Source organism: Rhea americana, unplaced genomic scaffold (genome assembly GCF_003343005.1).
Source record: "Rhea americana isolate MKP2758 unplaced genomic scaffold, rheAme1 scaffold_38, whole genome shotgun sequence".
Taxonomy (NCBI): Eukaryota; Metazoa; Chordata; class Aves; order Rheiformes; family Rheidae; genus Rhea; species Rhea americana.
Window position 1 is genome coordinate 2,257,575 of NW_028186512.1, and position 13,483 is coordinate 2,271,057.

General features: G+C 41.1%; 1 protein-coding gene across 1 annotated transcript in view; it reads left to right on the forward strand.

The window, feature by feature from the left end:
- TTC29 (tetratricopeptide repeat domain 29) overlaps positions 1-7,934 on the forward strand; it is a 149,603-nt gene extending 141,669 nt beyond the window's left edge. The window contains exon 10 of the mRNA XM_085313147.1: positions 7,861-7,934. Within this exon, the coding sequence (XP_085169273.1) occupies positions 7,861-7,898 (38 nt within the window). The 3' untranslated portion in view covers positions 7,899-7,934. The remainder of the gene's footprint in view (positions 1-7,860) is intronic.
- The last annotated feature ends 5,549 nt before the right edge of the window (positions 7,935-13,483 follow it).

Genomic DNA, 13,483 nt, shown 5'->3' on the forward strand with positions numbered 1-13,483 from the left:
AAAAAAAAAAAAAAAAAAAAAAAAAAAAAAAAAGCTAGTTTATAGAGGCCTCAGATGATACTCGGATGATAAATAGTTTGTGAGCCACCAGGCAGAGTAGTCACTGGAGATGCTGAAATACAGAAGTTTTAACCAGGAGAAAAGTACTCTTACATATAATTACAGAAAAGTAGGTAGGCCACTAGAGGCCAGAAGATAGCGAAGCCAAGTACCAGAGCATAAAGAATAAGATCTGCAGAACAAGAAACTCTCAGTTACATTTCATATAGCACTTGTCAAAACACAGAGATGAAAGCAAAGACAACTGAAATCAGATATTTCTAATCAGAGCAGTTTGTTACTATATTTGAACCTCAATATGCAAATGGCATATAATTAAGCAAGAGGAAGTGTTTAAGCAATCTGAGTTTTCCAGCTTTTCCTCCTTTTGRGACACCTTAAAGGGACCTGAATTTCAGAGAAGAGGTACTAAGCACTCTTTAGCAGCCAGATCCTTTGAAGATATGTTAAGCTRCTTATTCAGTAATAAGTGTTAAACACTACCGGTGATTTAAACACTGAGCTTCTCTGTTTAGCGATGTATTTTGCTTAACGGGCAGAAGATGGTGTGTATAAAATACATAGTTACAAACTCTCCTTCCTTCTGTCTTTTTAATTGTTAGGAGGTTGTTATGAAGGCCCAGACTTAAGGCAGTGTCTTTATGAGAGTCAGAGGTGAGGCACTGGTTTTATGTRTAGCCATGCAAGAAAGCTCATGGCAAATGCATGAAGTAGGTTCGAGGAGTGTTACAGTACAAGAGCGATAATKATTTGGAGAACAGACAGCGAGAATTTTTCGATGCATTGGCTTGGTCATGAGCTGTGTTAGAATCACTGCTGTGTCTGAAATTTGTGATTTCATATTTATTGTATTTTACTTATTTCTTGAGCATCTGATGTACCTCTCTGTAAAAGGAATGACATGATGGTAATTCTATACACAAACTGAGCGTGAATGTTTCCTCTGCTATGATCATTATATTGTCTAAAACATTAGTCCACTTGCTTCTTTACTCTTTGCAAAAAGATTAGGTTTATTTGTACCTCTAAAGATGTGTGCTAAAAAATGTCTGTGCACATCATTAATATATATATTTTTATAAAAGTATATAGGAATGTCTTTAAAAATCCTGGCAAAAGTTCTCAAGGAATATAAAATACTATTTTTGTGAGCCAGATAAAGCTTTCCTTGCATAAGAATTGCTAGGTAGTTTTTGGGCTCAGTCCTTCGTGGTGGCTAGCTGTCCTCTGCAGAAACAGAAGTAGTAAATGTGTTTTTGTCTTGCTTGAACATTGTCTTCTCCGCAAGTCCTTGGGGTAGCCAAGGAGCAGTTTGGCTTCTACCCTTTGCTAGAGCAACCACCCATTTGCCCAAAAGTGTTTTAGGAGATTCCCACTTATTCTGTCTTTAGGAGAGAGCAAGTAGGTTCCAGTTATGATCTCTATTCTACATTTGGGTGAGGGTGGAAGAAAATAAACCTTTCTCTGGGTTTTCTGGGACTTCTTCACACTGCAGAATCAGTTGGGCAGGCTTTCAGCCTGCTTTGTGTTGCTGGAAAACTTCACCTTCGACTGAAAAAGTTTCAAACAATTGAATCTGAAACATTCTTTCCTTAATTTCTCCCAAATTTCAGTTGCAGTATAACCAGAGATGAAATACTGTGTTCAAACTTTAGAAGAATAGTTTGGATTTCATGTAAAATTTAATGACAGTAAACATAAAACCATAAAGCAGCTGCCATTTTATTTAGGTTTCTTTCATGTCTGAAGTGATCTTCTTGGTGGCAGTGTTTTCCAAAGCTGGTTTTTCTGTCTTGCCAAAGTCTGTGTAGACTTTTTGTGACTTATCCTTAACTTCCAGTCACACAAGAGACACAGTGTCATATTTTGGTCTTGAGAAATTTCTTTCTTCTATCTATAGTCAACAATCTGACCTGACAGAGCTGTTGTTTAAATTTGATATTCAACAAATGATTTGTGCAAAACTGTTGCCAAATCGTATTGTCATGTGTGGAGTTTTCCCAGTGAAAGAGGCTGAGGAATGTAAGAGCAAGGGAGATGGCCTTTGCTGTGCTGGTGTCTGACCCATGCTCAAACTGTAAGGGAGAGGAAGATTAACTCGTCTGAGGCCTGTGAATGTGAATAAGTAAATAACAGACCTTATTAGGCAGGGAAAAAAATTGTTTTCCTATTAGGCTTTCTCATCCAAACCAGAAAAAAACCTGTCCTTTCCTAACAGTCCCATAGTCTGAGCAGCCTTTTAAAAGCGTATAAAGTAAATTTTGCTTTTGATTCATAAACTTACCCAATAAAGCCTTTATTCAGAGAAACCTACCTGTTCAGTGTGCCTGCTGTAGTTCATTTAAGGCTCCCATTTGTACTCATAAAGATTCATTCATTGCCCTGTGTAATATATATGGTGAACTGAATAGAGAACCARCTCTAGCATTTTTATAGTCTAAATTAAACAACTTTGATAAAAGAAGCACTGTCTCATTTCTAACTAGGCCATAAGCCCTAAGGGTCTTGTATCTGTGGATTTATTTATTTATTTATTTATGCAAAATTATCCTACAAGAATCTGAAAGCTAAGTGGACCGAGCTGGCTAAATTGTTCCTCTTCTCCTGCCCGTTCGCAAAAACTAAAGCAGGCGTAGGCATGACTGCACTGAAGTAAACGCTCGTCGGTGAACTTGCTCTAAAATGCAACCGGAAGATCTCCCGTCCTTTTCTCAGTCCCACCTTCTAACCTTTCTAATGTTGAGAGTTCATCTCTGTTATACGTGGCTCTTACACACGCCTGTGATTAATAACTACCGTGATTCATTAGCCTGTGTTGTTTGTATTGTTTCCCAGTGGGAACATTTGCTGTCTAGGGATAGTCCACGATTACTCTGCCTTGTGCAGCGGTAAGATGCTTTCAATCTAATGTTCTGTCCATGTTTTAGCATAAAATAATATTAAGGCTTCCTCATAATGGAACTGTCTGAAGATCCATTTTATTAAGCAGTGAGAGAAAGTGTGTGTGTGTGTGTGTGTGTGTGTGAGTGTGTTTGTATCTGCAAGAGAAATCTAATCAGCAAATCTTTTTCACCGGAAATGTAATTTCAGTGAATGTTTAGCTTAAAGCCAGCTGTTTTGAAGTATGGCCCTTTGGATTTGTGGCTGGAAAAATCCACTGTAGCAAATATCTTGTGTGGTACAATTAGCTAATTTAAATTACAAAAGGCCTTCTCAAAACAGGGAAAATAGGAAACAGAAGTAGGTTTATCGTGTTTATTCCTTTTACAGGTATTATTTTAAATGCAATCTAACTTCAGGTAGAAAGCTGTAGTGCTCTTAAAAGATTACTGTTCTGAGTTACTTCACATACCTTAGCAGAGCGTGTAACCTTTTTACATTATATGATCAACTTTTTGACAGTGCGGGGCCAGCATAGCTAATGGAATAATAGCCTGCAGGGTCCAGCTAAATGATATACGAATATAATCAACCTTTGTGATGACTATTCAAAAGTAATCCCTTTAGCTTTCGACTGCAACGTATATTTCAACCGGGCAAAGCCATATGAAGAAAATCTCTGCAGACTCCACTGATACAATATGGCCTTCATATCCCCACAGTGTGTTTGCTGCTCACAGTGAGTTTTAAATTTAAGGTAATGGCTACTGTATATTCATGYGAGCATAGAACAATACCTTTGATTTGTTGGAGAAATGTTACATTAGCTACCAAGGGCCCTATTCAGTAAACTTTGACACAACCCTTATATATGGTTTACTGCTTATTCTAAATGGAATATGCCTGATAAAAATGCTTTGCATGCCCAAATTGTACAAATTCATTAATCTTTATATTCATAAAACCTCCAAGTACAACTGCCTCCATTCCTAGTGAGCCACTCAGGCTACATGGCTGAACATGCAGGCCCAATCTGCTTTTAAAAAAACCATTACATCAATTTTCATTTRTCAAGACACAAAAAATAGGAGAATCTTCTACGCGTGTGGGATGTGCGTATGTTGTTGGCGGTGATGTTATTTGCTGMTGTGTCTTTATTTCTGCCCCTCTGCATCATCCTAGAGATTATATAACTGAAAACAGCTGCCTGACCTTTCAAAATGCTAGTGATTTTTGGATGAGAATAATGGGTTACAGCTCGTTGGCTGCACTAAGCTCGCATGCCCTGTCAAATCAGGGGTAGCGTGTAAAGAAGCCGGTGACATGGTCTGTCTTTTTCTCTCTCTTTCTGTGACAAAAATGCAGTACTAGTTAGCAGTGAGTGTGAGTATGTGGAATTCATTGTATCCATGAAAACAGATGCAGTGAAAATACTGTGCATTGCCTTATGTGACTAGTTTTGTCTGTACGACATAGTAAGAGTTCACTCGTGCTGAGGCCAGCTGCAAATGTGTTGTTGTTTGCATATGTGTAGCTAAGTATATGTAAAAACATAGCAGTACTGCTGCTGACTTTTATTTGAGGCAATACATTATAATATTTGTGCGCCTTAAGTAAGTTAGTCACAAAATGTGCCAAAATGCAGAGAATGCAGAAAGTGCTTCTCACCTTAGCACTGTCCTGGGTCAGGCGAGGTTGGGGTTTGCTRTTTGTGTACGTCTGCGTTTATGCTTCTTTTGTGCTCGGTCACCCATGAGCAGAGTTGCAATTAATGCCCTGAAATACTGACATGGAAATAAGCGTGTGTGTAAATAGAACTAAAGGTAACAACTCRTAGTGGAGAAGTGGGAGAGAGTGCAGACTTTTCTCCCATCACTTCTTGAACCCGCAGAGACTTAATGGCATCCTCCAAATCCTGCAGCAGGGAGTCCCGCAAGGCGATTTAGCAATGCCCCCCCCCTTTTTTTTTGAGCCCGCTGCCTGCTGTTTTCATTAGATACCACTTCATTCTGTWTTGGAAGACATAGTGGAAAATGCTTTTGGAGTCACTTTCTGTGTGCTATTCGTGTTCCTGCTTTTCTTGGCATCCCCTCCCCTCAAAATATTGCCTGCCCTTTTTTTTTCCCCCTTTCTTTTAAAATAACTTTCATATCTCTGAAACAGCAGCCCTGTTAYGATTCTTCATCAGCTGGTGGGTTTCTGTCAGTGCTGATTTGGTTTAATAAGGGCCAGCAGTCCCTGAGCAATGCAAAAGGGATGGGTATACTTTCCTCTCCCATGGGCGTGCAATCGAAGGACCGGCGGTGTTGCCTGCTTCGTTTTCTTTATAATCTCTTGAGAGAGCAGTGCCCAGATTTGTGTTCTCATTGAAGCTGGTTTGGGGTTTAGCCTCAGTCTCTGTAGATGTAGCTTTCACTTTTTTCACTAATTACACTGTACATTTAAAGGACCCAGCAGCTCAGCTTTCTCCTAGGTATGTAATGAAATAGTGAGAGGGGTTTTTTAAGTGTTCAGCACTCAACGATCTCTACAACAATATATGTGCACCCCAAGAACAGCAGAGATGCCAATTCTAGCTGCACTGAAAATTTGACCAGACAATTTTCATAGTATTTTTTCAGCAGCAATATTATGTCAGGGACATCCTATTACGATTAATTATAGTTACACACTATTCATGCATATTAGTGCTTATCTCTGTGTTGGCACAACAGGATAGGATGGAAAATGCTTGATGGTATGATTTGATGTGGTATCTATGTATTATCATCATGAATATAAGATGCTTTTATTGTTTCCAACTAGCACAGCCCAAACAAATGCTGAGGAAACATTTATAGCTCACTATTCCATCAGTTACCCTTGCTAATGCCTCATATTTGCTGGGAGGGTGGAACTGTTAATCAGGCAGTAATAGCTTCATGTCCAAGTGTGCAGGCAAAAGGCCAAAAGGTGCATGAGAAAAGCAATTTGTGCAATAATTCCCCATTTGTCACGTGTGCATCTCCACTTTTTTTTGTACATGTCAATATATGTAAGATACATAGCTGTCAGAGATCTGCTTTTACGTGTGCTTCTTTGCAAATGCATATGGAACCATACARACGTGGTCATGTTTGGGGCTTAGTTACCCACCTGGCTTGCCCCCCTTTTYCAATATCCAGGTTCCTTTGGACAGGACAGAACTGTGACACTGGCGTAAAGCTGGGAGAGCGCAAAGTGCTCCAGACCCTTTGTGAGCACTTCCCAGCTGCGTGAGGCCCTCAGCTGCTTCCCCCTGTTTGAGTTCCTTAAGGCTAACAGAGAAGTTACATACTGTGCAGCTATGAGCAGACGCCCTTGCATTCAATTAGGCTTTATTAGATTTTTTTTTAGATGTGGTCTGCTGATAGAGGAATTTCCACTGATGTGCTTTAGCCCTGGTTTCAGAAAAGGTTGCTTGGTGTAATTTCATTGGTAAATGCAGAGTAAATCTCTAATGTACATGTTGCTGTGATGCAACCTTAGACTTTTGTCTGGTAACTTAGGCTAATTCTCAGATACTCTTTGTACATTTAGCTATTCTATTCATATTTGCGTATAGATATGGATGAAGTACTAGTTAGAAATCGTACTGAGGAAAAGCCTGTGATATGATGCAACATTCATTCTTTCGAGTCGTAAGTGCTGTTCTTGCGTAGTTCAAATCTGGTCCAAACTTGCATTAGCAGAGACGTTGCTACGGGCATTATTTTCCACCTCCCACTGGAACTGCGTTAACTTTTTTTTTTGGTCATGAACGAAATTAGCACTGTCATTATAAGCACCACTGGTGATGCTGTGGCTGAAACACAGTCCAGGTTTGGGTATCACACTACAGAGAGTGACAGATTAGGGAGGATCCAGCCAAAGATGGTACGGAGGTCAGAAACCATAGTCTCCTTCCGTAGACTGAAGGAACTGCATTTGCTTAGCCTCAAAAAGAGAAGATTAGGGAAAGGAAAGTAGTGGTGCAGGATGTAAAGAATTGTTACAAAAGAGGACAATGTTCCTTTCTTTTTTACAATTAATATTTATGTTAAGTATTTAGGGAATGGACTGAGCTATAAGATTGGGAAGCACTAGAACAGAGAGATTAGGGAAGTTGTGAAATGTCCTTCATCAAAAGCCTTTGAGAATAGATTTGACAAATGGCTGTCAGGAATGGACTAGATGTATGTGCACTCTCTTCATTTAAGAAGGTGAACCAGATCAGCAGTTCCCAAAATAGGAAACAGTCCTCAGGGGTGGTGTGGTTGTAACTAGGCAGAGGGAGGTATGTTGCTGGGAAGTCACTGGGAACAGGGAAGGTGCAGTAGGAGGTGGGTRGTTGGGGCAGCAACGAAGCAAGGAGAGAGCACAGACCATAAGGACAAGGCAGCACGTGGCTGGCAAAGGCTGTGGAGAAAAACCATTGCCACCCATCCATCTGCTGTCCTGGGCATCGCCCGGGCAGAGGAGCCTGCTGAGAGGCGGCAGCTTTACTCGTAGAGCCCCCTCACCCTGCGCGTGCTTTCTGTGCTGCTCACTTCTTCCCTGGGATCGAGTCCTCTCTCTGCCGCTCCATCTTGCCATCGTACCCTCGCAAACGTTTTCCCTCTTGGCTCCCCGGATGGACCCGTTCTGCAGAACAGGCCCCTGGGTGAGAACTGCTTGACAGGAGTACGAGACATAAAAATAAAAGGGTGGGAATCACTCATCTTGCCCATCTCTTGAAGTCCCTGTCACTTCTGTAGTTCTAAGTTCTGCCACGTGGCTCATCCCTGTATTGTCCAAGGTTTCCTTCTCTTGTGACTTCCTACTGTATTATGTGTTTTTTCAAATAAACCTTCTGGGCTTCTTTTTACTATTAATAGGAAGGCTGTAAATGTGAAGCACTAACATACTTTCTCCTTATAACAGAACTTAATAAAGAAACAAGCGCCTCAAACCCCCTGTGAACCTCTTTGAAAGACGTCGGTTCAGGATCCTTCCAGGTACAGCTCTTAATCTATATGCTTTCTACCAGTACATAGATTTTGTGCAAAATATCATTGGTATCAAAATTTAACCTGACTTTGACAGGAAATTGCACATCATCTTCAGTTTTCTTTGTCCAAATAACAATATTTTTCCTGCTTCTGAAGTTAGCAAATTCACACTTCCTTCCTGTGTTTTAGGGTTTCTTCCTGGTTTTACAATGTAATTACCTTTGCTCATCTAACTGCCTTTAATTGATGGAAATAAATCTTTGAGACAGAAACAAATCTATTAACCAGATGCTGAGCCCAAATTTAAAATATATAGATATCAACACATCCACACACCCATATGTATATATATATATATATATAAAATAAAAAACAACATTTACTATTTGATAACTCCTGTTTTTATTTGTTTTATTTGTAGAGAATACCTACTTACTTAAAGAAAAAAGTTAATGAACATAAAGAATGAGTTCAAGAAGATGCTTGAAGTCGTGCAACAAAGTAAGGACTTCAGGAATTTCAGAAGGAATTTTAATTGTCATTTAAATGAGAGCGCACTGTTGCAGTATAAATATCCGACTGCCCTTCATTCTTGTATGACTTGTGTGGCTCAATGTGTCAAAAAAATTGGTGGAAAGAGTAATCTGGAAGAAAAGGTTTCCTGTTTTTGCTTATTTTCATCCAAAGTGCCAAAACTCTCCTGTTAAGATCCTAAGCATCCTTTACGCCCGCTGAAGTGGATGAAAATCCAAGGTTCTCAATACTATGTAAGATCAGGTTCTAAACGTATCTACAAAACATTCTTTGAATCACAGATTATTGTCCCTTTCAGAAAACTCCAAACTTGGTGCCTTGTGCTTGGGGCTTTCAGTGATTTTACCATGTGTGCTTAACAGCTAGAACTCAGCTATGACCTGAGCAGAGCAGGTCCAGCCCAGGTGGCACACAAAAGTACAATTTTGATCTAACTTATGGCACAGGTTGGACCTGAAGCACGAACACATTTGTTTAAGCTCTGGTTGAGCACACTGGCGAAACCATGGAAAGCCCGTACAGTCAAAGCGTTTGAAGTGCCACTGAGTGTCTCGAGTGAAACATCAGTCCACAGACACGACTGAAACGAGGATGTTTAACAGTGCAAGAGCAGCCAATAGAGTACCTGTAGGTCACATTTTCAAAACTGTGCCCAAAATTGCCACTTTAGTGAAGCCTGCATTCATTTGCGCAATCAGGTAAACCAAAGATCTACTTAGGCTGTTCCTGACAAGTTAATCTGCAGCCCTGATTCCTCCTTTGGCATCTGCATGGAGAAGTCTCTGCTGTCCTGAGCTGCTGAAATTCTCGGCAGCAGGTTCCCCTCATGGCCCGCAGCAGTCTGGCTCCCGGGGTCTTCACCGCCCTTGGAGGGCCTTTTCCAGCTCCTGCCACCCTTGCCCTAAAAAGCAGTTAAAGGACAGAAGATGGCAGTTGTCACTTCGCAAATTATATGTCAAAGCAGGATTCAGGACCCTTTGAATTTCATTTAGGAAAATTGATGCTGGCTTTCATCTTTCCCATGTTCTTTCAAACTACATAAACAAAGCTTTATGAATCCTAATAATTGATCTCTCCTGTCTATAAAGGAAGGTTTCCGGATTCAGAGTTTGAAGCAGGCTCCATTAGCCCAGTAATCAGTTTTTATGACAGTCTTTGAGCAAGAAATAGCTTTTGCCATAGTAATAACTCAATCCACTGGTTTTCTTCAGGGTTGCAATTTGAGCAACTGGTTGACATGTGACAGTAGGATTTCACCCCATCAAGACATGGCAAAAATACAGCATTAACGAGTTCTYATTAAACTCCAACCTCAATGTTCATTCAGAATGTTTTTAAGAGGCTGAAAAGTTGTATAGGAATGTTCCTATATACAACCATTCACACATGTAAGCATACAAATCTCCTTACTGAACATTACGCTGCGGTAGAAAATTAAAGAAGATGAAGAAGGGAGACAGGACCATAATGTAAGTATAAACATTAACAGTATCCAGTTTTCCCCCTTATATTTCAATGTTATCAATATGAAATACCAAGTGTTATAAAAACAATGCAATGACTTTGCAAATAACATATGAAAATCACATTAATCTGAAAACTCTTCTAATCTTAGTAAGTATAGCAAAACTGCTTGTGAGAGGTTGCTACTTTTAGATATTTGTAGGTCCTTTTTTTWACCAGAAAATTATGAAAAGATATGTTTGAATTTATCCTTTTTAGTTAAAAATGCAAAGAACTTGTAAACCTAATTCACATTCTAGAAAAGCTGATTATCTTTTTTTTTAGGGGCAAGTTCCTAAATTCTTAAGGGTTTTGAACCTCATTTACATTTCTGCAGCAACTGTACATACTATGTGTTTGTGTCCCAAAAGCTGTTACACAGTTGCATTAAAAAGCATCCATGATAACTCCTTTTTGTCAGTCTACACTAGTTACTAGTGTTAAATTTTTTATGTTTATGATAAAATGGTCACAAATGCCTCTGCCAGAAGATCAGCTCTCCCATACATTTTGACAGTATTTTTATCTTACAACGGCGTAGATGTAAGCCTCGATCTTTGTATTCAAGAAGTCCCRGGAGAGAGGGATGGCCACTGAGCACCTCCCTCCATCCCTGTAGCTATTTGCCCGCCGAGGCCCCGCGTGCCGGCGCTGAGGGCAGCCGCGGTGCTGCTCCTCGCGGAGTTTTTAGCAGGAAAACGGAAGCTCTGCTTCCGGATCAGACTGGTGGGGCAAGGTGGTTAGGCAGAGCCCAGTTCCATACGTTGTTACAGTTTGGACAGGATCCTGGACCCCTTCCCGGCTCTTGGAAGCGGGCCGAGCTCCGGCGATAGCGGGGAGGCCTCGGGGCAGCGTTTCGCGCGACGCGGCTGAAAGCACAAAGCTCGCGGTTACCTGGCTGCCGTACCGACTCCCTGTTCCCTCAGAGGGAAAACCACCGCTTACTGAACTGCCAGCACTTCTTCCAGCATCAGTTTTCTTTGGTGATCTCTCGCCATGGTCCCGTTCGTAAGGACTGCTGAGATCAGAGCTCAGATTACTAAAAGGGACCTTTTTTCCTGTGTCTCTTGACACGATAGGCTCCGTAGTTCCTTTACGGAGCTGCTCGGGGGGAACAGAAGTGTTCTTCAGCCCGCCCGGCTCATTGCCGCTGTAATCCTTTCTCCAGGTTTTTCCAAAAAGCCTCTAGTCCCCTGTCCCTTAGGACATTGCAAACAGAAAAAAATACTCCTGACAGAGTGTGAACTGCAGTTTCAGGTTTTACTGTGCTCAGAGAAATTGTAGAAATACTTGACTTTAATGAAGTTACRAAAGCAGGTAAATCGGTTTAGCCTGTGAAGCCAGTTGTCTGTTGCACCATGTAGACTTGTCAAGCATATTACAGCAAATCAGCTTCTGAATAAATGGTAATGTTGCTGTCTTTAAAATACATTATGGGAGACTTGGTAATTAAAAGTGCTCCTTGTCTAAGATTGTCTAAGATTTTAGCAAGTTTTGTTGTGGATGTATCAGATGGTATATTTATTGGCTACCAATTCATAGCAGAGGRGAAGGTTGCACCTCTGAAATTAATCTTATTATAATTACGAAAAGCATCTTTTCTGAACATCAGTGAGTTGTGTCTTGTTAATTATAATGATATATATATATGTATATACACACATATAAGGTATTTCAGCATCTACCTGTGAAGTCATTTGGAAAAATTAATGTTTGAATCATCAAAGGTCATCACCATTCTGGCAGGAATACATTCATCTCTAAATAGTCCATCCAAATGTAGACTAAGAAATACACTACGTATAATTACCTAGAAATAGATGGAATAAATAAGACTGATGATATATACTGCTAAAGCTATGTTTTAGTTTCCTGTTAGGAAAAAGTAGAAAGTAACTGGAAGAAATAATAATACTCGTGTAAAAATGCAAGAAATAGGTTAAAGCCCTAAGTAGTTACGTGAGAGTCAACTATTACACATGAGGTCAGAACTCCCCAGCCTGCAAAAGGGGTATGTATCAAGGACTTGGTCSTGAGGTTCAGTCAGGTATTTCAGCATGCAACTCCTACAAACAAGTGAATGAGGATCGGGGGGAGGTCCCCCCAAATCTGTCTTGTTTGATAGCATAACTCTATGTATCTCTATATTTTCCACATTTATGCTTCCAAGTAGATAGAAYGTATGTGCTTTCCTTGAAGATAAGCAAATAAATGTGTTAATGAATATTTCCATGTTTGAGTCTTCTTYTGACACAGGCAAATTGCTGAAGAGTGATACTGAGCATAAAGGAACTCAGCAGCTATGACTGTAAAGCATAGTTCCAGGAATTCAGTCTTAGGAGACAAACTTCTATTTCTAAGCATTTAGGATTTAGTTTTAGAAATTAAACCATAAAGGTCTGGAATGGCTGTTGGTCAAATGAGCTCTCAAGCTCATTTGGTAGAGGAGGAGAGCGAGCGAGCAAGACGTGAGTGTGTATTTAATTGAAAGTCTGCTGTTTAATCCTAGCTCGTCTGCAGTGTGGACAAAGAAAATCCAAGCTTCGTTCCTACATGCTGCAGTGGTGGCTTGGAGGGTTTAATCTCAATAGGGGAGAAAGTAGCTAGGTAACTAAAATCCCTGSTCCCTCTCCCTGCTGAATTAGTAGGCTTGGGCTGTTGTGGGCAATTTTTCACTGAGGTTAACAAGGAAGTTGCCAGTTCATTTCCTTGCCGCATGAAAGGCAACAACTTTTAAAGAACAGCAGCTTTCAAGCGCAGCTAATCTGGGTCCCTCTGAACTGCTGGCATCAGCCCTGAAGCCCGCAGGAGCTGAGGGTGTGCGGCCCCAGCGGCATTGCCCACTCCTCATAGGACTGGGCAGGCAGGGGGTTGGCAACTTGACCTTGTCCCAGAAGCTACCTTTTCTCAAAGTCCACTGTGTAGACTGGCCATCTGCAGTATGGACAGGTGGAAAACCAGTGGAGAGCAAATCTTCAGTAAGGGTAGACAGGAAAGCGGTGGAAAGCAGATTTGCCCTAGCACAGGGAAGACCCCGAGGCTGGGAGCGTGAGCTCCTCGGGGGGAGCATCTGGGAGCCGCAAGAGCAACYGGCTCCCACTCAGCTCTGAACCCAGCTGGGGCTGGGCTCTGCTACCCCACACAGACTGCTGGGAGCCTCGTTTCTGGGAGGCAGCTTCCTTCARCACCTGTTTTCATAACTGGCACCTTTAGCCTCTAATTTGGGAGCTACATATCCATGCACAGGGGTTTATGTGTATTTTATTTATGCATATTTGACATAGACAAACCTTCCACCTTGGAAATGTTGGTACCCGCTACGCTGAGCCATTCCATCTCTTGTCTTGCAAGTTTGTCTGATGCAAAGTGACTTTGTTGCTCCTCCTCGGTCCTCCTAGGCTGCTTCAGAAAACTGCCCCATCTAGCCACAGGTCCACTGTTTGCAATCRAAGTGGCTTGCAGCTGGCCATAACCACAGTGACGCCTCTAGAAACAGCTCCAAAGAGCCCTCCCCAAGG